General features: G+C 42.1%; 1 protein-coding gene across 2 annotated transcripts; it reads left to right on the top strand.

Annotated features, from left to right (window-relative positions):
* The first annotated feature begins 3,706 nt into the window (after positions 1–3,706).
* CTNNB1 (catenin beta 1) lies at positions 3,707–27,145 on the top strand. Of its 2 annotated transcripts, XM_075143190.1 has the most exons (16): positions 3,710–4,100; positions 18,630–18,690; positions 19,188–19,415; positions 19,553–19,806; positions 19,897–20,135; positions 20,219–20,420; positions 20,756–20,900; positions 21,356–21,459; positions 21,546–21,884; positions 22,106–22,264; positions 23,220–23,339; positions 23,492–23,642; positions 23,730–23,851; positions 25,049–25,109; positions 25,863–26,083; positions 26,372–27,145. In XM_075143190.1, exons 2-15 carry the CDS (start codon positions 18,678–18,680, stop codon positions 26,069–26,071), a joined length of 2,346 nt encoding a protein of 781 aa, XP_074999291.1. In that variant the 5' UTR covers positions 3,710–4,100; positions 18,630–18,677; the 3' UTR covers positions 26,072–26,083; positions 26,372–27,145. The 2 variants fall into 2 exon arrangements, with proteins under 2 accessions (XP_074999293.1, XP_074999291.1); XM_075143192.1 differs by lacking the exon at positions 25,863–26,083 and having other exon boundaries at positions 3,707–4,100.
* Positions 27,146–27,383: the final 238 nt, after the last annotated feature.

The raw sequence follows: 27,383 nt of genomic DNA, 5'->3' as shown, positions 1-27,383 counted from the left end.
TCTTTTTTTAAGAGGATCAAAATGATGGATTTTTTTTGCTGACAAGTGAATATATATTTAGTCAGTGTCTGAAAAAATATCTGTAGTTGATTCTTGAATATGTTTCTAGAGTATGCACAGTTAGAAGCCAATTATGCGTATGTTTTTAAGATCCATATGGGAAATCAAAGATTCAGGCCCAGAGCCCTAGATGTTTCCGTAATTGGTAATTTTGCTTTGTCCTTATGTTAGTGCCACGGCTACTCATTTGTTACTATGTTCCTTACAAACATAGCTAAATGCCAGGATTTCAGAAGGAAAGGTGACCAACTAAGTTTACCGTTAGCTGTTTTGCTATTTTTAATTAATGGGCTTCCTGCTTTCTACCATGTTAAAAGTTGACTCTCCAAAAGCAGTGCTAAGGATGTAAAAAAAGGAGGCTAACAAAAAGATTTAAATCATTATCTTTTAAAATTTAACCATGAAGCTCTCCTTTGCACTGAGGATTTCTTACTGCAGTGATACACAATGGACATGTTAGGAGACTGCTTGACCTTTTGAAAAAAATATGTCTGCAGCATACTCGCCTAGCAAACAGCCACCAAAACAAACCTATTAAAGTATAAAAGAGCTCTAAGGAAACTTCTGAAGCTGCATATACACACTCAGTGCTTCTTGGGGAGGGAAGAAAAAAAGTAGAAGAGGAAGAATAACCAGACTGTTTGTGAATTTACTCATGAAGCCCCGCACTGTAATATCTGATATAACATTTACTCTTCTTGTTTTGACAGTGGACTGTAACACACTGTATTTTAGAAAAATTAGAAACACAAAATATATTTTAGAAACATTTTTATAATTGAAAGAACAGTATAACAAGTTAGAGTCAATCGTAACTGTAACACTTCCAGCTATTAAGATACTAATTTTCCTGTGGTAGTTTTTTTTTTAAAGATAACATTTTAGAAAATGGTTACCTACCTAATAGCTAAAAATCACAAAGCTAATAAGAACCAATTTTCTATTAGCAATGTATCTAGATCTGAAAGAATCCTAATCACTTTGCAGTGAAACAAATACAGATTAAAATGACAACAAACCATGCAAGAGTAAAACAACCAAAAATCAACAAGAGTTTAGCATTATGTGCTAAAGGCCTTATATATATACACACACACATAAATTTCGTAAGTTGTATGTTTTAAACCTGTTTTTAAAAGGGCTAGTTCCAGTTGTCCTCATCAGGTCAAAAAGAAAGGCGGTCCATAGTTCAGGGGCCAGAAGCAAAGACACGGACTGTACCCCTCCTGCTCCTGCAAAATCCAGGCTCCAAAAGCCCCATCCCTGCAGACCTCAGGGGGTGGGATGGCACACAAAGAGGCTCTGAAAGGTATCTGGGACCATGCAATGCATCAAGGGCGTTTGACTGATTCTACTGTTGTTATCAAGTACCCAATGGAATTGCTTACAGTGAATTTGGCAATAATGCCCTATAGAAACAGCACTTTGAACTTATATAGTACCTTTGATCCAGGGATCTAAAAGGAGGGGTCTGCCATTATTACTATTCCCATTTTACAGAGGGTGAAACCGAGGCAGAGCAGATTTTCCCAAGGTTGTAGAGGAAGGCAGCTGAGAAAGGGAGGTGGATAAAGAAATTAACTCTTCCCCCCACACCCTTTTCTTTTTTTTTAATGCTCAAACCAATCTCCAGGAATACTTTCTCTGACTCTTATCGTAAATTGGAATCAAACTTCTAGTGTCAAGAACAGCAAGGTCCTTCTGCTCATAGCTGCACCAAGTAACTCCCCTGGAAGGTGATGAGCATTCACAGCCCCGCTGGCCTTGATCCGGCAGCATTTGCTTTGCCAACTCTTGCTGTCGGTTGCCCTTGTTCTTGCCCTCCTTTTGGCCAGCATTGTCAAAACAGGCAACTGTCCTAAAAGAAAACAGCATGACAAGGAAAACGGTATTTCTTGAACCTTTGACTTCAGGGTTGTCCAAGTGGCATTTAATTTCCTTACTGGTGGGGGACCTGAGGTTGCCCACTGCACAGGGAGGCTGGCGGGTGGATGATTGCTACGTGCCCTGCAACGGCAGGGGGGAGCAGGGAGAAAACAAGGATTTTTTTATCACCACTGCCTTCCCAGAGCCATTTCAGCAGTGACAGCTAATCTGCAGACTCAGGACCCCTATCCTGCACTTGCCCCACTGGGTTGTGGCCCCCTGCCACCCATGCAGGTCCACCTGTGAGGGTCGGGGTGCCTTTTGTGTGCAGCAAGCCCTACGTTATTTTTTTTCCCCAACAAGGAGAAATCCCTTGTTTTAAAAAGCACCAATTCAAAAAAAAGCAGTTGACGTGAAAATCAAGTAGCACTGTGGAAGAGGCTCCTTTAGTTTAACACTACATATTACTGAATAAATCAATGGGGGGAAAAAAAAATCTTTAAGCGTAACTTCCTGAGTAGAAACTCAGAGCCCGTTTAAAACAGTATTATGAGTGGAAAAACAGGTATAAAGGTGGCCCCTCCGTGAACCGCACATCTCCCCGCTGCAAGAACCACAGCTGGAGGCTGGTGGGGAACAAGAGGCTGCACGAAGCCCTCCAGCACAGGACCAAGAATTCAACCCCCAACATCCGCTAGTGCCAAAGCAAATTTATACTGGGGGGGCGGGGAGGAGGGGAAAATCCATCTTTCACTAGCAACGGATGTTTTACATAAACACGTTGGTATATACAGTCCTTGTTTCATAGGGGGGGAAAGGGGTATGTATTTTTATTTTTTTTCCCGAGGTATGTTAAACACACTTTTCCAGTGCAAGATGGTACACGCAAAAAGTCTGTAAAACATTCTGCTGTGCAAGCCCGTGCATGCCGAGGAAGAGGCTGCCACATACGTGCCTTCACAAGGCTCTGCACGCCGCGAAAAACCTTGTGCGATTCATAATATTTTCCTGTTTTTTACGACTCGCTACAGAGGCGAGGGGCGGGCGAGGAGGAGGTGTGTGTGAGGGGGGAAGCTCGCTTCTTCCCTAAAAAATAAATAAATTGCATAACGAGATACTTTCTTTGGCAACTGCTTCCTGACAAATATTTACAAGGGCAGAGCGGAGCGCGTTTCCGCCGACGTGAGCCGGCTCCACCGCCACCTTCCCGGGCTCCCCCGGGCTCCCCGCCGGCCGGGCTGGGCCTGGCCGGGGAGGCAGCGCAGCTCGGCGGGCTGCCCCAGCCCTGCGCCCGGGGCCCTTTTTCCTGGATTCAACGGGGCCCGGGAGTCTCCAGGACTTGGCGACAAACGTTTGGGAGGACGGAGTTTCGCTACAGGCGGTGGCGTGCGTTTAAAAAAAAAAAAAAAAAGAACAAAAAATAAAACCTCCAGGCAACGAAACGCCAAATTAAAGGGGGGCGCGCTCGCCTTTCGCCGCCCCCTCCCCCCCCAAAGCGGGACCCCGGGCTAATCCCCTCAGCTGCACCCCCTCCCCCGCCGCCTCCACTCCACCCTCAGGCAGCAACTTCGCTCCCAGCCGGGACCTCGGATACTTCTTCCGCACCTCCGGAATAAGGTGTCTCCGCTGTCCTCCCCCCGCTGGCCCGCCCGTCCCTCACGCCGCCGCTCCCCTCTACCGCCCGGGCCCAGCCCGCCCTGCCTCCCCCCGCCGCGCCGCCGCCGCCGCCGCCTTCCCCCGCTCTCGACCGCTTCCCTCCGCTGCTACTCTCTGTCTCCCTCCGCCCTGGGAGCCGGGCACTATTTCTCCTCCCCCTGCCCTGTGCGCTGGGTGCCTGTGGAATGCTGCGCGCTGGGCCCAGCCGCGGCGGCAGGATACAGACGCGTCCGGCGCTCACTATAAGAACCTCCTTGTGAGCGACGCCATTTTAAGCCTCTCGCTCGGTTCGGCGGTGGGAGCAGCAGCGGCGCTCGGGGAGAGGGGACTAATACCGCCGCCCCGCACGGTCGCTACCCGGGAGGACAGCGGCGGGGGCACCGCCGGCAGCAAAGAGCCGAGCGAGGAGGAGGAGGCGAGGGGAGAAGGAAGGAAAGACGGACCGGACGGGGATCGCCCGGGCGGCAGCAGCAGCAGCCGGAGCCCGGGGGGACCCTGCGCTCTCGCCTCCCTGCAACGTTAGTGCCACTTTCTCCGGCGGGAACTTGGGGCGAGCCCGGGCCGGGCCCCCTTCCCTCAGCGGCCGCCGGTGTCCCAGGGCGGGCGGGAGCGGGCGCTGCGTCCCGCGGCCGTTGGGAGGTCCAGGGTGTGCCCGGCGCTGAGGCGGGAAGGACGGGGCTGGAGGGAGGCGGGGGGCGCTGCCTGGGTGGGAGAAAGGCGGGGGTGGGGGGGCGCAGGAAAGGAGGAGAGGGCTCTGGTTTTGGGAGGTCCGGACAGCTGCGTGGTTGCAGGAGGCGGCAGCTGCAGCTCCCGAGGTGTCTCTTGGGAAGCTCGTCCTGGGGCGAGGGGGTGGTTGCTCGGGGCTGCAGGAGGAGGCGAGTCTCTGCCGCCCGGGTCTCCCTGGGACTCTGCTCCCGGCTGCGTTTGCAGCCGAGGCCGGAGTACTTTCATGACCCTTTTTTCTTTGAGGGGCGGACGGGATACTGACTCGCCGGTGGGCTGCAGACCACCGTTGGTGATAGGAGGGGGAAGAGAGCAGGGGACGGGTTTATTTGTACCGAATATAATTAATCACGGTCACCGCAGTCAGCGGGAGATAACTAATCTGTTGCCTTGTGGGTTTTCGGTCTTAGTTGCATGCATATTTGCTGGAGAGGTTATGCTGCTTCTGGTGTCACCGAAATGAAGCTCCCGGAGCTGGGAGCAATCAAATTAAGTTTTTAACACCCACGTTACCAGAGCCTTGTAGCGAATGACTTGGGCAGCGTGGGGGCTGGTATGCTGCAAGCCTGCTGCTTTCCGTGGCCGACTGGGGGGACGACGGCGACTCCAACCTCCCAAACTAACGTGCTTCTGAGATGTGTGAAGCAACTTACTGTTACTCTTAGTAGGATATAGGGCACTTGTTTCTGATTTCCCGTGGAACAGGGAGATCCAGTGTTTTTTTTTCCCGAAAAGCTTGGTTCAGCTCTTTTGTGCATGATCAGTTGCTCCTGGGACAGCGAGGTTTCTTAAATCTAGCAAAACCTTAAATTCTTCCCTAGCTAAAACTTGACTTCGGACATCGTGCCCCTTCTTTTTGAGTCTCTTCCCAAAAACTTCTACTGAAGATTATCCCTTCTGGGAAGAAAGGGCAGGCTGTGAAGGTACTATGGGCAGCTTGTGACTTTAGGAATAGCAGTGTTGATCTTTGTAATCGGCTACTTCTTGATCTCTTTCTCATGGAGCAGCCATTGTTCTGACACTCTGTATATTCCAGACATCTGTGGTCCTCCCATCCCCCAAAGTATGCAAGTAGTGAATGGAAAGAGGCTGGGCTGGTATGCTGAGGTCGATGGACGGAAATCAAGGAGGGGTTTTAGTAAAACAGGATCTTTATGTGCTGAGACTATAGTAAAGGCAAAGACGAGAAAACTACCTGAAAGACTATCGGGGCTTTCTTGATATTAAGTTCAGACACACCAGAGAGCAACTTGCCAATTACGATTTTGCTTCTGAATGACAAAAAGGTACTACTGTAAGGCTTTAAGCACAAAGGGTAAAACTTACTGGTGTTTATTGGGCCAAGTTATAATGTGAATTTCAGTAACTGACAGTCCAGGAACCTAATGTTAATTTTGTACTCTTAATAAAAAGGTGCTGACAGCTGCAGGTGTGTGGCTACTGTGCTGATGGCCTAATGACTGTTACTGTTGAAAATGAGGCTACTTAGGTGTTCCGACAAGGCTTTAAATTCACTATTCAGTATAAAATCATATCAAGTGTCTTGCTGTTCTGGGGTTGTTCTAAAGAAGTGTCGTATTTGCTTGTCCATTAGTTCAGATATTTTCTGTTTAAGTATAAACTGATATGCGTGGAAATGTTCATGTTGGTCTGTATGGCTGATCATTTCAAAGAGTCTAGGGGAGAAATAAGTAAAAACATGTTGATGGAAAGGACAATGCAATGCACAATAGCTTCTAAAAGCAAGGATTTAATACAAAGTAAAGCTTGATTGGAAAAAGTCAGCTCTTCAAATGTTGTATTACATCCTTAGTAAACCAAGTGTCCTTTTTCTTGCCTAAGCAATAAATAGGCTGGGCTGCTTGCTTGATATATAGTCTACTATGAACGCTAGCGTTTTGCCATGACTATGTGGTGTGTCAGTAACTGGCTTATCAAATCTTGGCCATGAAACCTCGTTGCCCTTCAGACATATGGTTTCTCTGTGAAACGGATATTGATCTTTCATGACTTAACCACCAAAAACTCAAGTTTAACTCCTGAGAACACAATACTTCAGAAAGTTAATTCAGATGTAAAGACAACAAGTTAGTACTAGTGGCCTTCTAAACTAATTTTGCAGTATTTTGAGGGGTTGAAAGGGAAGTAGCAAGAATGGGGCAGGAAACATGGCTATTGTAAGCTTCAGTCTTATAAACTGGAGTCTGAATGTGCAGTCTGAAACTCCTGGATAAGGATATTTCTGCAAAATGTTGTCTAGCAGGCAGACTAGTGTGCAAGTATAGCAGTAATCAAAATCACTCATGTTAATTCATAGTTAAAGCTGGTAATGCAGGGGTTGTGGTGATCATGCAGTTGCTTGCAGCAAAACTTGTTCTGTGACTCTGGTAGACTGCATACCATGGCAGGAAAATCAGGACTGACCTTGCTTATCTTGAACATCATACTTCACAAAGCCTGGTAAGACTCTGTGGGAAACTGTGCAGGCAGTTGGGACATGCTCTTGGGTCCTCACAGCATGCATTTGCAAGCTCTGAGCCCCTTGCCTTCCTGGGTGACTGTGCGGTAACTTAGAAACGGCACTGTATTAACCTTGCAAAATTCTGCAAACTCCTTGGCCAGTAAGTATTGCATGTGACTTTTCTTGCCTCTTTAGATAAAATGATTATCTTGGTCAGATAGACAGGGCAGTATTGCTGACTTTCTAGTTAAGCATTGGAAGATTTGTTCTGGGGGTGCTTTGATGTTATGCACCAACTGAATTGGTTAGACTTGCCAACATAAGGTAGCCTGACAGTGGTTCACTTTTAGTATCCATTTCTGGCACTTGATTCCAAGGTAGAACTTGCTGTAGTCTGTGATCGGGCTTTAGCCCAAGAGGGTGATGTCTCAATATGCTAGGGTTGTGTGGCCTCTGTTTTCTCTCATGAGAAGAAAGGCGCCAGAAAAGTTTCTTTTGCACTGACGGGTAACTTCAAGTGCAAGGGAGAGAACTAATGGAAGTCTTATTCTGACATTCCTGTCTGTATGGAACACCAAATCGATAAGGTGAGCAGGTGAAACATATACCGCTAGCTCAACCTGCCCTCGTGAATCTGTTAACTATGATTTGATGTGAAAGCGAATGTGTGCTATGTTTTTGTTTCCTTGGGAAGTATGGGTGCAGATGTTGCTTTACAGCTTTCATTACAGAAGAACTTTTTGTTAATGCTCCAAGCTGCTTTAGGAAACAATGTACGCTGGCTAGATTAGTATTGCAGAAGTAAAGTCCTTGCTCTGATATTTAATACTAAATCAACTGTGGAGCCTAGTTTAAGGAATAAATTAATTCCCTTGAAGGTTGAAAGAGTTAATCTAGCATTCTAGGCTGCTGCTTTTAAAAAGGTAGTATGAGCTAGCTGGATCTTACTGGAGTTGGCAAATCCACAGTGTGCACTGTAAGTATATTTACTGGAACTAGCATTTCTAGACTGATTTACTGTGCTAAATAGACTTGTATGAATTGGAGAAGTTTGCCAACTCTGCAGCAACTGTAGCAAGTAGTTCTGTATTGTCCTGGCAACAATTCAGGTGCCCTCCAGTGGCCAGAAATCTTAACATCCTAAAGGTGCTGATAAATGCTGTTGCCTTGTCAGTTTGCCTTAATTAAAAGTGAGTTGAAGAAACGTCTTACAGCGTCAGACTTCATTAGCATGTTTGTTGCTTAAACAGTACTTTTTGGAGTGTCGGTATGTGTTATCATAAATACATAGTTATTCTGACAGACAAGCAAAGGCAGCCACTTTCAGATTCATAAGTATTTCATTAGTGTCAGTGCAATTATGACTAATCACTCTGGTTTCTTAAACCATAGAGATTAATGTTTAACATCCATCTTCAGGACTGGCTACATAGTTGCAGCCTAAGAAGGAACTAGATTATGGTTAGATACTTACTGGTTTGGAAGGGGGATTGTTTGCTAAATTGTTGCTGTATTTGAGTGGAAATAAATGTTTTAAGTTGTACACAGGCAAGAGGGAAAGATACTTCTGTAATACACTGGCTGTCAACCTTCTTGTTAGTGATGTACGTGATCATGATAAATGACCATAGAACCATTAAGTATCTTTTTGACACTCAAAACTAAGCCGGCAGGAAGCTGGCAGTGGTTTGTTGGTGAATTTTATTAGTGTTAAATGAAATGTGGTATAATATTTGCCGAAGTTCTCATAGGTTATCTCTAAGTGGTTGTGATGGCAGCTTTTTTTTGTATGTGGCTAGGTAAGACTAAAGAATGATGTTTGATCCTGGCTACTGCCATCTCCACTACAGACATCTTACTCAGTGGAAGTAGGGGCACATGGACTAAAAGCTGTAAATCAGTGCAAGTTGAGTACTGCTGGCAAACTAAACCTTAAATAGAAACACTAGCTCATCCCTAACTGAGAAAGGCAGGAGTATGCATAATGTAGATACCTAACTGTGTCCCTGCTCTTAATGTTTTGCCCAGCCATGAAGATACTCAAACATAATGAATGCTGCATGAAACCCTAATTGGAAGTGCTTGCTGGTGACCAAAAGATCTCAAAGTAAACCCCACTGCTGAACAGAAGTGAACTTAGTAACTGTTTCGAGGTTACTTGCATGAGTTGGTGGTGCTTAGTTGGTCAAAACAATTAAGACATAAGAGTAATTGGGTTGATAATCTTGTTATGAACTTAATGCAAGTTCATAAACTTGAAACTGTCATACCAGTCCTTTAATACTGAGCTGCAAACTGCTGTCAAAGGATTGATAGGTACATTATGTGGAGAAGATTATTACTTTTGTTCTAAAGCTGGATGTGTAACACCTGATTAGTAGTTGAAGTGGTTCCTGGCATCTCATCTTAAATGTTAAGATTATCATCAGCTCCTCTCTTGGACAGTGAAGAAGGATATGTAGGTACTTGGAGCCAATCTTGCCTACTAATAAACTAATAGATTTTGCTAGTGTTGCAGTATACTTGCCAGTGAAAAGCTCTCTTAAACTATTACTTTCAAACACGGTTTTGAAAATTTCTGATAATTTCTCTGTCAGCTTCAGCACGGCTGCTGCTTATAGCTCATGGAAACAACCAGATTTTTATAGAGGATGAACAAATACTCAGTGCAGAAAGTATAGCTGTCTTTGAGAAGATCACTTTTTTGTTTGCAGATCTTGTAGAAGCTGCTGGTATACTTGCCCATGATTTTGAATATAAAGGATTGTGTTGACAGACCTCTTGCAACTCCTGAATGTTTCTCTAGGTAAAGGGCAAAATAATTGTGCAGTGGATCCAAACATCGTAACTTCTCTAAGGTGATAACATCCAGTGCTGTGAGATTTCAGATACTACAGTATAAGTATGCTTTTAAGTAGCAAAACGTATGGGATTACGTGAAAAGGTGCGGTCTTCATATTGCATAGGATGCCCAGCCATGTGGCTCTGGCAGCCTTAGGCTCTGACCAGCATCAAACAAAATTCTGAAGGACACCACTGAGAGTTGTAAGAAATTATGGTGGTAGGTAACTGCTACTAAGTACCTTTTGACTTCTCTAGGTGTCCTATCAATATGTAATTTCCCACAAAATTTTGCTAAAATGTCTGTCCTAAAGAGTAAAGTACTGTGCACCAAAGGTATTAGAGAACCTTATATGATATTGCCAGCTTCATTCTTTGGGCGGGGGGGAGGGGGTGCAGAGAAGCTTTTTGGCAGGCTCTAAAGTTTGAAAGTTCATCTCTTAGAATGATTGTGCAGATCAGTGCCCAGGTGAACTTTATTACTTTTTTAATAACTTACCTGAAGTGCTTGTTCTGAATTCTCCTCCAGGTTCTCATAATTTTATAGATTAGTTATCTCAAGTATTTGTTGGCTGACCAAGGCGCTCAGACCGATATTAACTGTTGCTTTATTGAAACTTCTAATGGGTTGTTTTTAAAAGGGTTCTTAAACCTTAGTACCTGTGAAGACCCTGACTAATTGCATAAGCTGTTAGTGCCTAAATGCTGTGTTAGTTGCTCAAAGCACTGTGTTTCAGCGACACTAAATGCCTGCAGCTGAAAGATATCCCATCTGGCAGTGAAAGCTCACGAAGTCCATTTCTGATACATTTTGTTACCTGAACTTTCAGTCAGTGGTTAAAGTTGCTCTTCAGTGATGGATTAAAACTATGTTCTGGGTGGTTTTCTGTACTTAAGGTGAGCAAAACAAAACATGGATCTTATTACACTTACATTATAGTCTCAACTGCACTTGAAACTTAATGAGTTGTCACAGTGGATCATTTGGCAAGCTGGCTAGGAAGTGTGATTCTTTACTAGCCTGTCCCTTTTGGGAGGAAAGGGAGGGTGAAACAAGTGAATGTCCTGTAGTATTAGAACACTCCATAGTGTTCCAGTCCTAATGGAAGTGGAATGTGGTAGAATGGAGCCTTACAGCTGTGTTGTAAAGTTCTTGTGGCCCCTTTCCCTCCCCTTTGCCATGGGCGCCTAAGGCTGCATGGATTCAAAATGACCCTCATTTTCTGTCCTTGTCTAGTGAAGGAAAGACTCAGGTTACATTTTTTGAGGAATAAATCCTCTTTTAATACAGGTAAGCCAGTGTTTAAGTCTAGTCAAGACTACCAGACGCCTGCACTTCAGTTCCATTACGCAGTTGTAATCAACTTTCTTAAATAAGTCTAGCAAGAATAGAAATATTTGCATGCTGTTTGCTTCAGGTAATGGGCGTGTGAATAGAAACTCTACTTTGTGCTCTTAATTGGTCTTAGATTGCTGAGATGACTGAAAATAGACAGGCATAATACTTCATTTTGTGATGTGGCATCAAATGAACTCTTAGTAAAAAAAAAACTTATCAAAGCTAGTGTAGGGAGGCTCTTCTGCCTTTATGTTATGGGAAGGATTTCTAGATAATTTCTAAGGCAGAAGACAAAGGTTGAAAAGCCAGAACAATTGATGTAATAGCAAACTGAAGGAAAAAAGGAATAATGAAGTGGAAATGAAGCAGCAAAAACAGTGGCTGAAAAGCAGAGGTAACTTATAGTGAGCATTGGTAGATCTGTGTGTGTGCGAATACTCCTCTTCCACTCTAATTCTGTGGATTATCTGAGCTAGCTTGTTGCCTCTTTCAGCATGCATTAAGGATATTTAAAGCTTGGAAGTTGCAACCTGTTAACCTTTGAGAAAGGTCAGATACGATTCAGGTTTCTTAATTTCCTAATGCTTAATAGGAGAAACAGATCTTAGACTTTCAGGTCTTATTATTAAGGGATTTTAAGGAACAACTTAAGAGTGTTGTATATTCTGGGTTCAGAGTCAGATTTCTTGTGACTTGATTAGCTAAATCTAAAATAGAACATATTGCTGTTTGTAAGGCATCTTCTACCTTTATGCAGGCATCAGTAGAATGCATTGTCTGAAGTATTCTAGCTTGGATAAATTCAAGATGGATGGATTATATAGGATACTAAGTGGATAGGGTACATCACTGGAGTGAAGTATTCTTACTTAGTGGTTGGAGGGAACAATGTTAAGCAAACGTTGCTTGAGGAAATGACCAGAGCAGTTTTGTCAGGAGTTAAAGTTTATGAATGAGTTTGTTCTGTTGCAGTCTAGGATCAGTAACTTGGATTTCAGTGCAGGCATGTACTGTGGCATGCAGGTTAAGATTCCTATCACTATTGGTAGCTCTTAGTTTTCAATAGAACTACTGAAATGGTTGAGGTTGCTTCATCTTGGCACAACACTTAAATGTAGTAGTGCTGCTCTCTCTCTTGCCATGGCATTTCTTCTGAGGTGGTAGTGAAGTCTACAGTTGAGTGTGTCTATCATCTAACCTGAAAGAAGATAGAAGTGGTTTAGAGTTGTGAAAACCCATGGGGTTTTTTCTTTTTAGAGTTGGGAAAATGCATGCTGTGTTTTCCCTTGGCTGTATGGTTTGTCTTGTTTCCTTTTGATGTTACATACTGTCTAAATTGCTTCCATTTACTTAGGATATCTTCAGATGGCCTATGATAAGATATTTTTACCCAGTATTTTAAATATCAGCCTGCTGAAAGCAGAAGGAAGCCTGACATTAATATGAAAAATATAAAGTTTTGTATTCTGATTCCTGGTATAGGTAATAAAATAAACCTCAACTTTACTGTCTCCAAAAATATCCAAGTGATCCATTGCTTTGTTTCATGTGATAATTTACAGCCCTAAACCATTATTTGAGAGACAGTTTTCAACGAGTTTCACAGTAGTTTTTGTCCATCCAGGTCCTTAAACTGCTGGTGTGAGGAGAGATTTAAAAAATTGAATTTCTTAATTCAGAAGTCACTACTGGTGACTAATTTGACAGTAATCAAGGTCCTCTAATGCTTGCATATAACTTTAACTTCAAAATAATCTCTAATCACTGCACAGCTGTTCCTTTCAGAATTGGCAAAGTGACTGAGGACTGCAAATGCTGCTACTTTAGACAGAATATGGGAATGCTGTTCAGTACTTGTTTTGTGGATATGGAATGTATTTAAGGAAAACTTATTTAATCCTGTGTGATACCTTTGTACAAGAATAATTAATTTTTTTTTTAAATGCAAGTCTACAGTGTGAAACTCAAGTATGTTATCTGTTCCTATTTTGAAATAAAGTATCTTTTGCTCATTGTGTAGAAAAATTGTAAACCTCAACTGTCATTCCTACAGCAAGCTTCTGAAATCCCTTAAAACACACAACACTGAAACTGTACTTTCAGGACTTCTTACTAATCTTAAGACCATCTGATACATGAAGGGCCTCCAGAATTACCTACAAAGCATACTTTACCCCAGAGCTCAATAGAAGCCAGATAAAAATCCTCAAAGATAAGTTTTGTTTGGAATATCTGGGAGGATATGGGAGAAAAGGACTTTATCCTTGCTTCGATAAGGAATAATTAGAAGTTTAAAACAGATTTCTGGTGGTAAAAATTCTTGAACTTGTTTAACCTTTGAAGATACAAAATGAAAGTTTCCTAAATTGAGACCTGCAAGGCAAATGACAATCCTTTTAACTTCCCAGGTTATCTCCCTTCTTCAGTCCAAAACTAGAATCTAAGTCTAAATTAGAAACTGAATGCAAATACCTTGGATCTTTACTTTCCACAAGTACTATCCTTGTTTTCATCTATGGATAGGCAAGCTATAAATCAGTTCTTATAGGTCACCTGTAACTTCTCCTTCCTTCCCTCCCTCTCGTGTTTTCTCCAGCTGGAGTAAAACTTCTTACTTTTCCTTTAAAAAAAAAAGTTAGTAGGCAGGTATAAACTGATTATAGGCTTCCCTCTTTGAAGGAAGAAAAATAAGTCTACTTCTTTTAGCCTTCCTGTTAATCAGTTTAGTGCTATTCCTAATGAATATTAAACTGACTGTCTCAGTTGGATCATGTCTTCATAAGACTAAAAGCAGTAGAAGGTAGGCTTGCCTGTTGCAAGAGTACTTACAGCTGTGGGGTAGGTTAGACCAAAAATTGCTTAAGGAGTCAGGTCAGCCACTCATGCCTGAAAGAGCTTATATACTGTGAAAGCTGCTTTGATGTTTCCACTATCAGTATTGTCTTACTTAGACAATTTCTCCCCAGCTCCATGCTTCCTTTTCTAGAAAACAGAATAACAACTTCCAGGATAAGATAAAAGGATTTTTTTTATTTAAAAATCCTTAATCGAATGTATTTCTCATATCTCCACTTGAAAACTAAGGTTAATTAGGAAGCTTCTGCTACATTAAGTTCTTATATTTCTGTTCTTGGGTCACAGGAATGAGTGCTTTAGTTATCTAGTGTTATGAGTTGCAGAACTGATGTTGCTTGTATATTTTGTCTACTGACTCTTTGTACACAGGCAACATCATTTGCAGGCAGCTGCCTGAAACAAGACCAGTTATAAAAATAGACCCAAAGGATGCTTCAGTAACACCTTGGTAGTTGTTGCAATAACTTCTGAACACTTGGAGGAAAAACTATTTTCCAGTACATGTACTTCTCTTCACTTGTATGTAGATAATCCAATGTTTTTAACTGCTTTAACTGTCACAAGAAGATAAAGATCTGCTTGTTCTATGTAAAAAAAAAAATGTGTCAGTCAGCGCCAATGGTTAGTTTAAAGATGCAGTTGCCTGGCCTGTCCTAGATGAGACACAGAGAGAGACATATGAAAACATGGTCAGTAGATATGTTCCCTTTAAATAGATGTTGATTGGAGCCTTCATTTCTCATACAAGGTTTAGTAACATGCTGCTCTCGAGCAAAAGATTTCTGGAAGACTTGCAAACTTTAAGTTGGACTTGCTTTACAAAAGGGGGGGCAACTGCTTATCAAATCAGTTGGGTGTAATCTGAGTCAATCTTAATGAGGAGATTCTATTAAGATTAAGGTAGTAACCTTGAAAGAAGATGGATACATTTTTATTTAATACAAGCTGCAAATATGAGCTGTTTCATAAGCTAACAAAATGGCTTAGCTGACAATGAAAATGGGTTTATCTTAGATAAACTGCAGCAGAGATGCAAATGTACTGTAGTCTTGATATACCAGGCACGTAAATGTCAGGCTGATATTCACCCCCCTAGATAGGCTATTCTCACAGCTCTTGTCCTCTGTAAGACAGAATAGAAGTGAACAATTCACTGTGCTCTGTGTCTTAATGGAGTTTAACAGCTTTAGAAAGAAAATTATCTAGGTTTTACCGAAGCTGTTCAGATTTGAGAAATGCTGTTGACTTCCTTGGTGTGTGCTTAACTGTTCTCCAGAATCAGAAGTTATACTTAAGTTTTATTCATCATCAAAATACTCCTTCTCTTTCGTTTCTTTGGAAACCAAAAAATTTGAATTGTCTTCTGTAGTAACTTGAGATTTGTAGCTCATAAGCCCGCTAAGCTTGCAAAACTGTTTTTCTCAGTTATTTAGAATTCAAATGCAAGGTTGGAACTGATGATACACAGTACAGCCTAGTGCGATGTCTTGCATTGCTCTTCATATGAGTGATTTAATACATATTTTAAAAAAAAGAACCTCCACTTAAACCCAAAGCTGATCATGCTTGCTACACAAGTGGTAATGTCATGGGGGAGGAGGATGTTTTTAAGAAGTTAACAGTCCCATAAGTCCTTGTCGTACATCCATATAAACTTCTGTATAACATGACGTTTATCAAAATTCAGACTTGAATTCCTTTAAAAATAGTGAGGCTTACAGAAGCTTGCTGTTATGCTAAACTTTGTAAAGTATACTGAGTCCTTCTGTTTCTTCCTGATGCTTAAGATCTGTATTACTGACCTTGATAATGTAATGTCATTAGTCATATGTCCTCCAATAAAATTGAATAAGAGCCCCATTTAAAGGAGCTGGTACGTGGTTCATGGTTGAAGACTACAAGCTTAACTATCCTAGCAGAGTGGTTTGGTGTGTTTTGTTTTTTGTTTCCACACCCCCACCCCACATGTATTCATCCGGTTTCTGTCAGGAAAGGTAACAGCACAAACATTTGTACCTACTCTGGGGTTGTTGCTCCCTTTGAAGTGTAGCAGTTGTCTTTCTGTGCATCATGACAAGGTTAAGTCAGCAGCTTGTCTGGACTCAGTTTGCCCCCTTGTAAAATGAGAAGAGAATGGAAAGGAATGGGAGAACACTCAGTTACAGAAACCCTAAAAACAAACTGAACGTACCCCTTTTACCGGGCTACCTTTAATCTGCAGCTATTTTGAGCTCTTGGGATTAAAACCAATTTCCCATCTAAATAAAAAATGCTACCTGGAATTGCTGGGGGGGTTACAGGTGTATGAAATGCAGATTAGGGTGTTAGAAATTTTCAGGTGCAGCTAGCAGGCTGATCTAAGGTCAGCATTTCAAAGACTGAATATCTGACTGATAATGCAGTTCTGAACACTTAATTCGGTGTTCTTCATTGCTAACTTGTATATGTTCTTCAGCTTTGTGTTGAAATAGTGTTGCAGTGCAGTGGCTAGTCTGGTCTGCTGGATTATACCAAATGACACAGCTGCTCTTCTGATCTCTTCAGGCTGTTGAATCTGAAACAACCATTTCAGAGTGCAGTTGCTGTAAGCCAGCTGCCTTCATTTGTGCAGAATTCAACAGTGGGAGGAAATGATATACGTTGTTCCCAAGCCCCTCATTGCATTTTTGAATCTGAGGTGGTAGTAAATATCTCAAAGCATAATCAACACTCTTGACTGGTTCATCTACCAGTATGTTAACTTCAAAACTAGTTTGGTGATAATTTTTATTAGCAGCTTCCTAATAGGAGGAAACAAGAAAGGTTACAATAAAAATAGATCTTCTTTTGTGCTAAGCATATTGCGAATTGCATGTAGCAACTAGATCTTGCCCAGATTTCTGCTGGAAATGTCGCATCTGACTTACAGTGAGGACTAGGGGGAGCAAAGATACAAATTTTACTTTTAGTGGTATTCCACTTCTTTCTGTTTGGAAGGTGTTAGTGGGGCTGACAAAGTAATGCATAAGACCTGCAGGGAGCTATCACGCATTTGTATAAGCAATTCCTCCAACTTAGCTACTTAGGAGAATTTTTGTATTAATGGTGAACTGACAGTATGACTTAGTTTTTCCTTCTCCTTACCGCTGCTACTCCCAAACTCCTAACAGGATGTTGGAAGAATCCAGTGTTCAAGGGACTGGAAAAAAATGGTTGTATTGCCAGTGAATTCTCCATGCAGATTGTGAGGAGTAGAGTGTGAGTTGGCCAGTCTCTTCCAGGCTGTGGAGTAGGACCAATTTAGGGACCTAAGCATTTCCAATGGCATAGCAGGGTACTTTATGTTGTGTTATGTCTTAAATCAGCTCAATGCTGCTTATCTGCTGCAGATGCAGATCTACTATCCATTTTAAAAGAGCCAGGAAAAGGTGGCTGCCAAAAGTTGTGGGAGTGCAGAGTCAGGACAAACAGCACTGGCATTTGTACTGCAAAGTAATGAGTTTGCTCAGGAGCTGCTGGAGTATCCTGCAGCTGGCTCAGAGACAATGAAATATAAGCTTGACTCAGAGTTGCCTAACCTATTCAGTGAGACTGTTAAACTGCAGGCCCATTTTCTGTTTAATTTTGATTTTCTAAAAGCTACTCCTGAAGGAAACTCTTAAAGTGGGAAATCTTCCTTTTCACAAATACAGCATCAAATGGACTTTGTTCTCTTGACACAGTACTGCAAACCTGTCCTTTAAAGAGATTAGTGGCTTGCCTTTACTTCATTGTCTAGGAATGTTTTGATCAGCATAGCTCTAACACCTAACGGCACATTGAAAGCTGATTGCTGGAAGAGATGGTTTTGCTCGCTGTAGTAGTTACCACTAGAAATGTTTCTGCTTGGCTAGCTCCCTGAATAGGCTGTCACCAGCTCTGTTTCTGTGCTGAAAACAGTGTTGGACTGTGGGGGGAAGGGGAGCAAATGAAATAAAAGTATTACAGCTTTGAGTGACCTGTTGTGAAGCTGTAGCCTCGAATTTCTCTTTCTGGGTTAGTGAAGAGACGGCAACAGATTTATAGTACAAATACTTCTGTGCTGCTTGGTGATATCAAATGGAGGTGCATACTGAAGATTTTGATAGGGCATTTGATCATATTTCAGCTTCCTGCCCCCAATTATCTTTGCTTTCTGCACAAAAAAAAGTGAGTTTGGTGACTTAATGTGTGCAACTAAAGGAGAGCATTTGTTTATAAGGCTGGTTCAGTTTTCAGTTTAACTTGAAGGAAGCCATATTTTGTGTAGCAAGACGCCTTTCTTCTTGTGGTACAGGAAAGGAGTAAAGGAGGAGGTTCAATTTAGGTAGTCTTTGTATCACTGAAATAATAGCATCTTGCCTTAAATGGTCATTTCAGCTTTCCTTGTGAAAATCTATGTTATAGCCCTGTATCAAACAGTTTTGTTAGTATCTTAAGAGTAGATGTCTTTGAAAGAAATGAGAAAGTCTGACATTTAGCCCTTGTCTTTGTGGCATGTCCAAGCTGTGGAATTTAATGTGTGGACTTCATCTTATGCAAGGATAGAGAAGTAAAAAAATGGTCAGTCTTCAGTTCTTTTTCTCTTGCAGCTTTAAAAGGAGAATTTATCTTACATATAGTCTGCCAAAAAAAGTCTGGGTGATACATCTCATTCTTTTGCATCTCTGTCCATGGGGGTTTGCTAATTAGCATTTAAATATACTCACTGTAGTAATGAAATGGCAAGATGTGCGAGGTGTTAGTTTGCAATTCTAGTGTTCTAATATGAAATCCTGTCTTACTAGCTCTGATTAGTGTTTAATAAGTTCTAACCTTGTTCTTTTTTAGGGTCTCTGAAAGGTAGCCGGAAAGAGTTCTGGGAGCACAACAAGGAACATGGCAACCCAAGGTATATAATGCATCATAATTTCTGTTATTAGAATCTAGCAGCTCTAATAAAGAGCAGTTAAATTTGCTCCTTACTCCCCTTTTTTAACTTTTTAAAGTCATTTGGATTGAGTAATGTCTGCTCTACTACAGTAATTAATACCTTACCACTGGAACTCAAACCTGCAAACAAGTTTGTCATCGTAAGCATTTTGGGTCCCGTAAGTATAGTCAAGTACCTAATCACAGTATGAGGAAAAGGGAATCTTTAAGCAGTAGACTGAGACAGTCACAATAGCAGTGATTGCTCTGCCTGTTAGTCAGGTTTATAGATGTCTGCGTTGGTTCGACATAAAGCCTCAGTTTAAAATTGCTGTCTCACTTGCAGTGCTACCTCTGCTGGGTTGAGGTAGTTGTTTATAGCAGTTTATTTTCATTTAAAATCTGTGTCATCTCTTGGATTAATACATGCTGGAATAGTTGAACTAAACTTAATTGTTCAACAATGATTTCTTACAGCTGACCTGATGGAGTTGGATATGGCAATGGAGCCAGACAGAAAAGCAGCAGTCAGTCATTGGCAGCAACAATCATATCTGGACTCTGGTATCCATTCCGGTGCCACAACAACTGCTCCCTCCTTGAGTGGCAAGGGAAATCCTGAAGAGGAAGATGTGGACACGACACAAGTCCTGTACGAGTGGGAGCAGGGATTCTCTCAGTCCTTTACCCAGGAGCAAGTTGCTGGTAAGGCCTTTTCTATTACACTGATTTGCTTAGGCACGCAGCTTAACAATACAAAAACCTAAATACTGAATTACTATTAATCTAGAAGATGAGCTTTTTATTCCTAGTTTGAGGTAATGACTTACCTTGTTTTTCAGATATTGATGGCCAGTATGCAATGACTAGAGCTCAGAGAGTGCGTGCAGCTATGTTCCCAGAAACACTGGATGAAGGAATGCAAATCCCATCCACGCAGTTTGATGCTGCTCATCCAACTAATGTGCAACGCCTGGCTGAGCCATCCCAGATGTTAAAACATGCAGTTGTTAATTTGATAAACTACCAAGATGATGCTGAACTTGCAACTCGTGCAATCCCAGAACTGACCAAACTGTTGAATGATGAGGACCAGGTAAGCATTTTCTTTGCCTCAGTGTAGCTTGCTTGTGGGGCTTCTTCAGTGACCTTTAAAACTAAAAGCTTTCTTCAAATATTTCTGTAGGTGGTGGTGAACAAGGCTGCAGTTATGGTTCATCAGTTATCCAAAAAGGAAGCGTCTCGCCATGCTATTATGAGATCTCCTCAAATGGTATCTGCTATTGTACGTACCATGCAAAATACAAACGATGTGGAAACAGCCCGTTGTACTGCAGGTACACTACACAATCTCTCACATCACCGTGAAGGCTTGTTGGCAATCTTCAAATCAGGAGGCATCCCTGCTTTGGTTAAAATGCTTGGGTATGTGCACTACTAAGATGGTACTTGTAGTTTTTAGTTGGTATGGTAGGTGCAGGTACTCATGAGGGTTTTTCCTTCTGTAGGTCCCCAGTGGACTCTGTGCTCTTCTATGCCATTACAACTCTTCACAATCTCCTGTTACATCAGGAAGGAGCCAAAATGGCTGTCCGTCTAGCTGGTGGGCTGCAGAAAATGGTTGCCTTGCTCAACAAGACAAATGTCAAATTCTTGGCCATCACAACGGACTGCCTTCAGATTTTAGCGTATGGCAATCAAGAAAGTAAGGTAAGTGCCTCTGCTGTTCAAAGCACTTAAAATGAGCAAGCTTGCTGTGAATGGCCTAACAGTTCCTGTGTACTGACCTCCTTATTCTGAATCTTCAGCCATGTTGGACTTTTGTCAATCAGTCCTGACCTCGCAAGAGGTGAGGGACGCAGGAATTCTTTTGTGGAAATGCAGTCATGCTTGTAGTGAGACTGCAAAACTGGCAGACCTGACCAGCAGATGTGAACAGTTTTTTTAGAGATCTGTAACCTATGAGGGGTGTAAACTAGCAACAACTACTACCTACTGACATGCACAGGAAGTGACAGATGAATGTTATTTTTGCTGTCTTTCAGCTGATTATTCTGGCAAGTGGTGGACCCCAGGCTCTAGTAAACATTATGAGGACCTATACTTATGAGAAACTATTGTGGACCACAAGTAGGGTGCTGAAGGTGTTGTCAGTCTGCTCCAGCAACAAACCTGCTATTGTTGAAGCTGGTAAGTACCTTTTACCCATGATAACTTAAAAAGCTATATGGTACTGCAGGATCAGTACATTTCATGCAAGAACAGAAGCTTCCAGCATCAAAAATTGACCTTGGTTTCGTCTTTCAGCTCATAACTAGTTTTGGAGGCCGTTAGTATACAGAAGTATAAAAGGCAGTCTGTTTTAAGTAAGTCTACTATGTCGTTAGCTGGATGGCTTAGTGGCTGAGCATTGTCAGAATGGTCCCCTTAGAATATGCATACATGTAAAAGGTCCAGTGTCACAAAAAGAATCTTAGGGTTTTCTTCTATGTGATGAAGGGTTAGGGCCTAGCCATATTATGATACTAATGCCAAGAAGGATCCAGAAGCTCATGATATTCACTCAGACTTTAATGAAGGGAAGGACCTGATGGTTCACAAGATGAGCATCTGAGTAATGGTGTCAAATCTGTACCGTCTTCTAGGTGGGATGCAAGCTTTGGGACTCCACCTCACAGATCCAAGCCAGCGTCTTGTCCAGAACTGTCTCTGGACTCTGAGAAATCTGTCAGATGCTGCAACAAAGCAGGTAAATGGCTCTTCTAAGGCATCAGGGTCAAAAGCCAACATAGTGGAAAAGGAGAGACTGAATTTTTCTTCTCTCTTTTTTTGCAGGAGGGAATGGAAGGCCTTCTAGGAACTCTTGTTCAGCTTTTAGGATCAGATGATATTAATGTTGTGACTTGTGCTGCTGGCATCCTTTCTAACCTTACCTGCAACAATTACAAGAACAAGATGATGGTGTGCCAGGTTGGTGGCATTGAGGCTCTTGTGCGCACAGTTCTTCGAGCTGGAGACAGGGAAGACATCACAGAACCTGCTATTTGTGCGCTCCGTCACCTCACCAGCAGACATCAAGAAGCTGAGATGGCTCAAAATGCAGTACGTCTCCATTATGGACTCCCAGTGGTGGTTAAACTGTTGCACCCACCATCACACTGGCCTTTGATTAAGGTAAATAATAGTTAACAGCTTTCAGCAGCGAAAACTGGTGTTTTTTTAAGGTAAACTTAACTGTGAAAAATACTTTGTTTCCAAGGTGTTCAGGAATGTGATTTGTCTGAGGGGAACGTTGCTTCAATTGAGCACTTGGAATTGTCTATTAGAGATTTAAGCATTTGGGATCAACTGATTAAACATGCTCTTCTATTGCCCACCCCCTTTCTTAACTGCAGGCTACTGTTGGTTTGATCCGCAATCTTGCTCTCTGTCCTGCAAACCATGCCCCGCTGCGTGAACAAGGTGCTATTCCAAGGCTAGTTCAGTTGCTGGTCAGAGCACATCAAGACACCCAGCGACGTACTTCCATGGGTGGAACACAACAGCAGTTTGTGGTAAGCGGCCACCACCAAGTTACGTGTAAAACTCCTCATTTGTCAGTGTGCCTCAGCCATGTATTGTTTGGTCTAAATAGCTGTTGTTTTACCATTTGCTCTAATTGATGTTATTCTCTTGGTGGGCTGATAATTCTGTCTTGGCAGATCTGGAGTTTTTCTTAAATAAACAAGAATGTCAAAACCTTGGTTCTTATTTTACTAAGAACCTCTTGAGCATTTAATTCTGAATGCTATAGATCACAGAAATACTGGTTTTGCCTACTCTGGCAAGGGAAGCAGTTCTCTACCAGGAGACTCACCCTTGTTGGAGCTATGGGTTTAAGAAAGCTATCACAGCTTGTTGCATCTTTTCAAGGGTGCTTAGAGCTGTACTCTACGTACCAAGTCCTGAGAAGTTGTACAGCCTCCGTGCTTGTTACCTATTTAGGTACCAGGGCAGTGTAGCAAGATCAGTCTCGATTTTTTTGCCCGGTTGAACACATTAACCAAAGGGGAAGTTGCCTTAGCGTGGGCAAATGGAAGCAGTACCTACTAGTACAGGAGTGTAGTTAATACTTGCAGAAGCAGGAGGGGGCCTCTTCATTACTGATAACCACTGTTTCAAACTTAGTAAACTGCCAAGCTAATTCAGTTTGGGGAAAAAAACCCAGTGTTGTCAATCATAAAGTTTATAACAAACTGAAATAAAAATAAGAATGCTGGGAGGAGTTCCACTGAGATGCCTCAGTTACTCAATTTAGGTGGATAAACTGGGCCGACTTCCAGCAGGGATGTTAAGTTGAAGGCCAGCAGTAGATAGTGGATATGAGCCCTGTTGGGGGAAGGGGGCGTGTGCAGGGGACGAGTTTGGTTGATTTGTTGACAGGGTGATCAGCTTTTTGACAGTCATTTTAGAAGATAGCACAGTATCTCAACTTCAAAAAAAAAAAATGCCTTTTCTTTCCCTAACTAGGAGGGCGTGCGTATGGAAGAAATTGTCGAGGGCTGCACCGGAGCCCTGCATATTCTTGCACGTGATGTTCATAATCGAATCGTAATCAGGGGTCTAAATACCATTCCACTATTTGTGCAGGTAAGCAAGAGCTCAAGAAAATGCTATAGTACATACTAGAAAAACTGGTAACATGGCTCTTAGGCTTCCTTGGTAGAACTGCTAAGTCAGATTGTGCTGAAGAGCTCCTTTTAAGTAGAAGAGCTAAAGAAACCCTTGTGTTTTGGTTGCAGTTGTTGTACTCTCCCATTGAGAACATCCAGAGAGTAGCTGCAGGTGTACTTTGTGAACTGGCTCAAGACAAGGAAGCAGCTGAAGCAATTGAAGCTGAAGGTGCAACTGCCCCTTTAACGGAACTGCTTCATTCAAGGAATGAGGGTGTTGGTAAGTGAACTTGGATGAGTTTCATACTTGCGTTAGAAAAGTTGTAGAAGACTCAACCTCTGCTAAAATCACTTTTCTTTTCAATAGCAACATACGCAGCTGCAGTGCTGTTCAGAATGTCTGAGGACAAACCACAAGACTATAAGAAGCGACTTTCGGTTGAATTGACAAGCTCTCTGTTCCGGACTGAGCCAATGGCTTGGAATGAGGTGAGTTGCGTCTTTGTATTAATGGTTTCGTGGGGAGACCTTGCTTCCAAGTCCTCCCTCCTTCCAGTAGTGGACGTGTAGATGCCATCAGTGATACAGGTCCAGCTTTACACATGGCTGTACCTTCTTGACTCTCTCTACATGTTCAGGTTCAGTGAACCCGTGGCAAGCAGCCTTAGAGCTGCTTCTTCCTTTGCAGATAGGAAGAGTCCATTCTCTACTGCTTGCTAAAGTTTATAATTCTCATGATGTTCATTAGTGTGCAAAGCTGTATAGAAGAACTTTGTACATTTTTGTGCTGCTTGTCAGAACCTAATGAACTCTGAATGCAAAAATGGAGGCATGAGTGATATGAGGGAAGTATAAACATAAAACATACCCTGTGAGGCTTCTATGAAGCAAACGATGTAGGACTAATAATCTCAGGGTGGGGATGCAACTTGTGTTCTCCTTAGAATTGAGCGCTCAGCCTTGAATATGTTTGCAGGCTGATTATCACACTTTGCCTTTTTTCATGCTTAAAGGCTACACAGTGAATTGAAACTGAAAACAAACTGTCTGCATGGAGTAGAGGGAAGGTTTCACTAAGTCTCTGTCTTCGCCCAGATTCTTAAGATTCAGGAGCCTAGCTTGTCTTACCTTGTATGTATTTACTAAATAAAGGACAGTAGCCCTTGATTTGTACTATTTCAGTGCGTACTTCTCTGTTGTCCTAAAATCTGTATCTACCACAGTAATGTGGGAAAAAAGCTAAATTGGAATATCTCTTTGAGATTGGAATTATGCAATTACACTACAGACAGGCAATTACTTCTGTAATTGGACAAACTGGGGGAGGTCCCTTCAGAACTCTTAAACATTCTTATTGCTGGCTTGGGAATCTCTGACTTGCAGGAGTTGGGCAGGAGAGAAGGAGTGTTCCTAGACCTGCCCCATGTTTTTCATTCCCAGACAGAACCCTCCTTCCAGTGACCTATGGATTCCTATGCCTACATCTAGCTGTTATATATTGGGTGCAGATGCTTGGATAAAAAGGCGTTTTATGTTCACAGAAGTACCATGCTGCAGTGCTAACTGCAGAAGAATTGCTAAAAAGCGATCTGGGGCAAGCTTCAAAACTTTTAAAACTCAGAATTACTAGTGCTGGCCCAAAGACCTGGCATTAAACCTGTTTTGTAACTTTTTGTGTACATCTAGACAGCAGATCTTGGACTTGATATTGGTGCCCAGGGAGAACCTCTTGGATACCGCCCAGATGGTATGTCTCCTCCGTTCGCCTTGACTAAACTTAAGTTGGATGAAGTCAAGTCATAGATTTTAAAGGAGAACTGCAAATGAGTGAAGAGTGAATTACTCTTCAGCAAGGTTACTGCAAACTGACAGGCAGATGGGGAACTGCCAGTTCAAATAACCAGTTTCTGCAACACCACTGGCAGCACCGAAATGGGAGCTGCGTGAACGTGCAAAACTGGTGTCTCTTGTCTGAGTCTTGTGGGAGAATCTCCCGCTGAGCTGTTGTTTCCAGAAATCTTTCAAATTCTTTACAAATGGACTTGACAATTCCAATAGTGCAGTTTTTCTTTAAAACAAAGCTGGTATTGAATGTATTAGTCTGTAAGTGTCTATAGACTTAAATGCAAGCCTATCCCTAAGGATTCTAAGCTATTTTTGACTAGTCTTTCAGAAGCAAGTCTACAATCTTGGAGCCTGGTTTTGCTGCAGTATTGTTGAATTTTAGTACTGTTGATTGTGCAGACTAATGGCTTGGCTGGAATCTGCTCATGCTTCTGACTGCAGTGTGCTTTGTCTGCAGAAGCGTACTGGAAGGCTGTTTCAAACAATGGAATAGCCATTAAGAGCAGGCAACAGATTGTTTTGAACTTGGCTGAACTAGAAAAAAAATTAGATGGCTACAAAGATCTTCTCACACACTGATACTTGCAGCTTCTGATGCATCTAACATCTGTTAACATTATGCTTTTTTTCCCTCTGCCACCTTTAACTTTCTTAGATCCTAGCTACCGTTCTTTCCACTCTGGCGGATACGGTCAGGATGCCTTGGGTATGGACCCTATGATGGAACATGAAATGGGTGGCCACCACCCTGGTGCTGACTACCCAGTTGATGGTCTGCCAGATCTTGGCCATGCCCAGGACCTTATGGATGGGCTGCCTCCAGGTGACAGTAATCAGTTGGCCTGGTTCGATACTGACCTGTAAATCATCCTTTAGGTAAGAAGCTCCAACCTTGAATTTAAAAACAAAACAAAAAGAGAAAAACAGATGACTGGACTGAGGACTTGGTTGGCAGGGAGGGATTGGCTCAATTGGGTCCCAGTGTGCCAGAATAGTGAATAAATGCTCTGGAAACACGTGATCAGCACACTCCAAACTGACTTTGGCCATGAAGTGTGGAAGTAATTAACTGTAATGTCTTGTGCACTGGCTTCATGCAGCCTTAATATGTGAAAACAGCCCTTTCCTCGGGAATGCTGACACCTGGTTTTTTTCTCTTTGCAGCTGTATCATCTGAATGAACTTGCATTGATTGGCCTGTAGAGTTGCTGAGAGGGCTCGAGGGGTGGGCTAGTATCTCAGAAAGTGCCTGACACACTAACCAAGCTGAGTTTCCTATGGGAACAATTGAAGTAAACTTTTTGTTCTGGTCCTTTTTGGTCGAGGAGTAATAATACAAATGGATTTTGGGAGTGATTCAAGAAACGAAGAATGCACAAGAATGAATTGCAAGATGGAATTTATCAAACCCTAGCCTTGCTTGTTAAAAATTTATTATTTTTTTTAAATCTCTGTAATGGTACTGACCTTGCTTGCTTTGGAAGTAGCCTTTCTTTTCGCAGTAATTGTTGTTAGTTTTTTTTAAAGTCTCTTGTAGTATTAAGTTATAGTGAATATGCTACAGCAGTTTCTAATTTTTAAGGATTGAGTAAAGGTGTAGAACACTAATTCATAATCGCTCTAACTGTATTCTGAATAAAGTGTAACATTGTGTAGCCTTTTTGTATAAAAAACTAGACAAATAGAAATGGTCCAATTAGTTTCCTTTTTAATATGCTTAAAATAAGCAGGTGGATCTATTTCATGTTTCTGATCAAAAACTTTATCTGGGATATGTCTGGGTAGGGGCCAGTAAGAACTGTTTATTTGGAACCTTGTATTGGACAGTTTACCAGTTGCCTTTTATCCCAAAGTTATTGTAGCCTGCTGTGATACAGATGCTTCATGAGAAAAATGCAGTTATAAAATGGTTCAAAATTAAAGTAAACTTTTAATTCACTCTGTGTCAAATTATTTCGGATCATAAAGTATATTTGTGTGCTTACAAGTTTTTTGAAAATTGTCCTGGGATTGCACAAGAACTTCAGTACTTCAGAGGAGGAAGCCAAAAAGCATTCACCTCTTGTCCCACTGAGGAATACTTGTCCTTTAGAGCCCCAAGTCCTAATGACAATGGTTTTCTACTGCAGTCCTCTGAGGCAGTATTCTTCCCCTTGACCTGCTGCCACTTTGCTTT

The sequence above is a fragment of the Calonectris borealis genome, chromosome 2 (genome assembly GCF_964195595.1).
Source record: "Calonectris borealis chromosome 2, bCalBor7.hap1.2, whole genome shotgun sequence".
Taxonomy (NCBI): domain Eukaryota; kingdom Metazoa; phylum Chordata; class Aves; order Procellariiformes; family Procellariidae; genus Calonectris; species Calonectris borealis.
The sequence above is the reverse complement of the archived record's forward strand: the minus strand, read 5'-3'. Positions and strand labels throughout refer to the sequence as shown.

What these genes read in the sequence shown, in the direction of transcription:
- CTNNB1 (XM_075143190.1), top strand. An exon ending in CAGATGCTGCAACAAAGCAG is followed by an intron (nt 21,460 to 21,545) that starts GTAAATGGCTCT and finishes CTTTTTTTGCAG; the next exon opens with GAGGGAATGGAAGGCCTTCT. An exon ending in TCTTGGATACCGCCCAGATG is followed by an intron (nt 25,110 to 25,862) that starts GTATGTCTCCTC and finishes TAACTTTCTTAG; the next exon opens with ATCCTAGCTACCGTTCTTTC.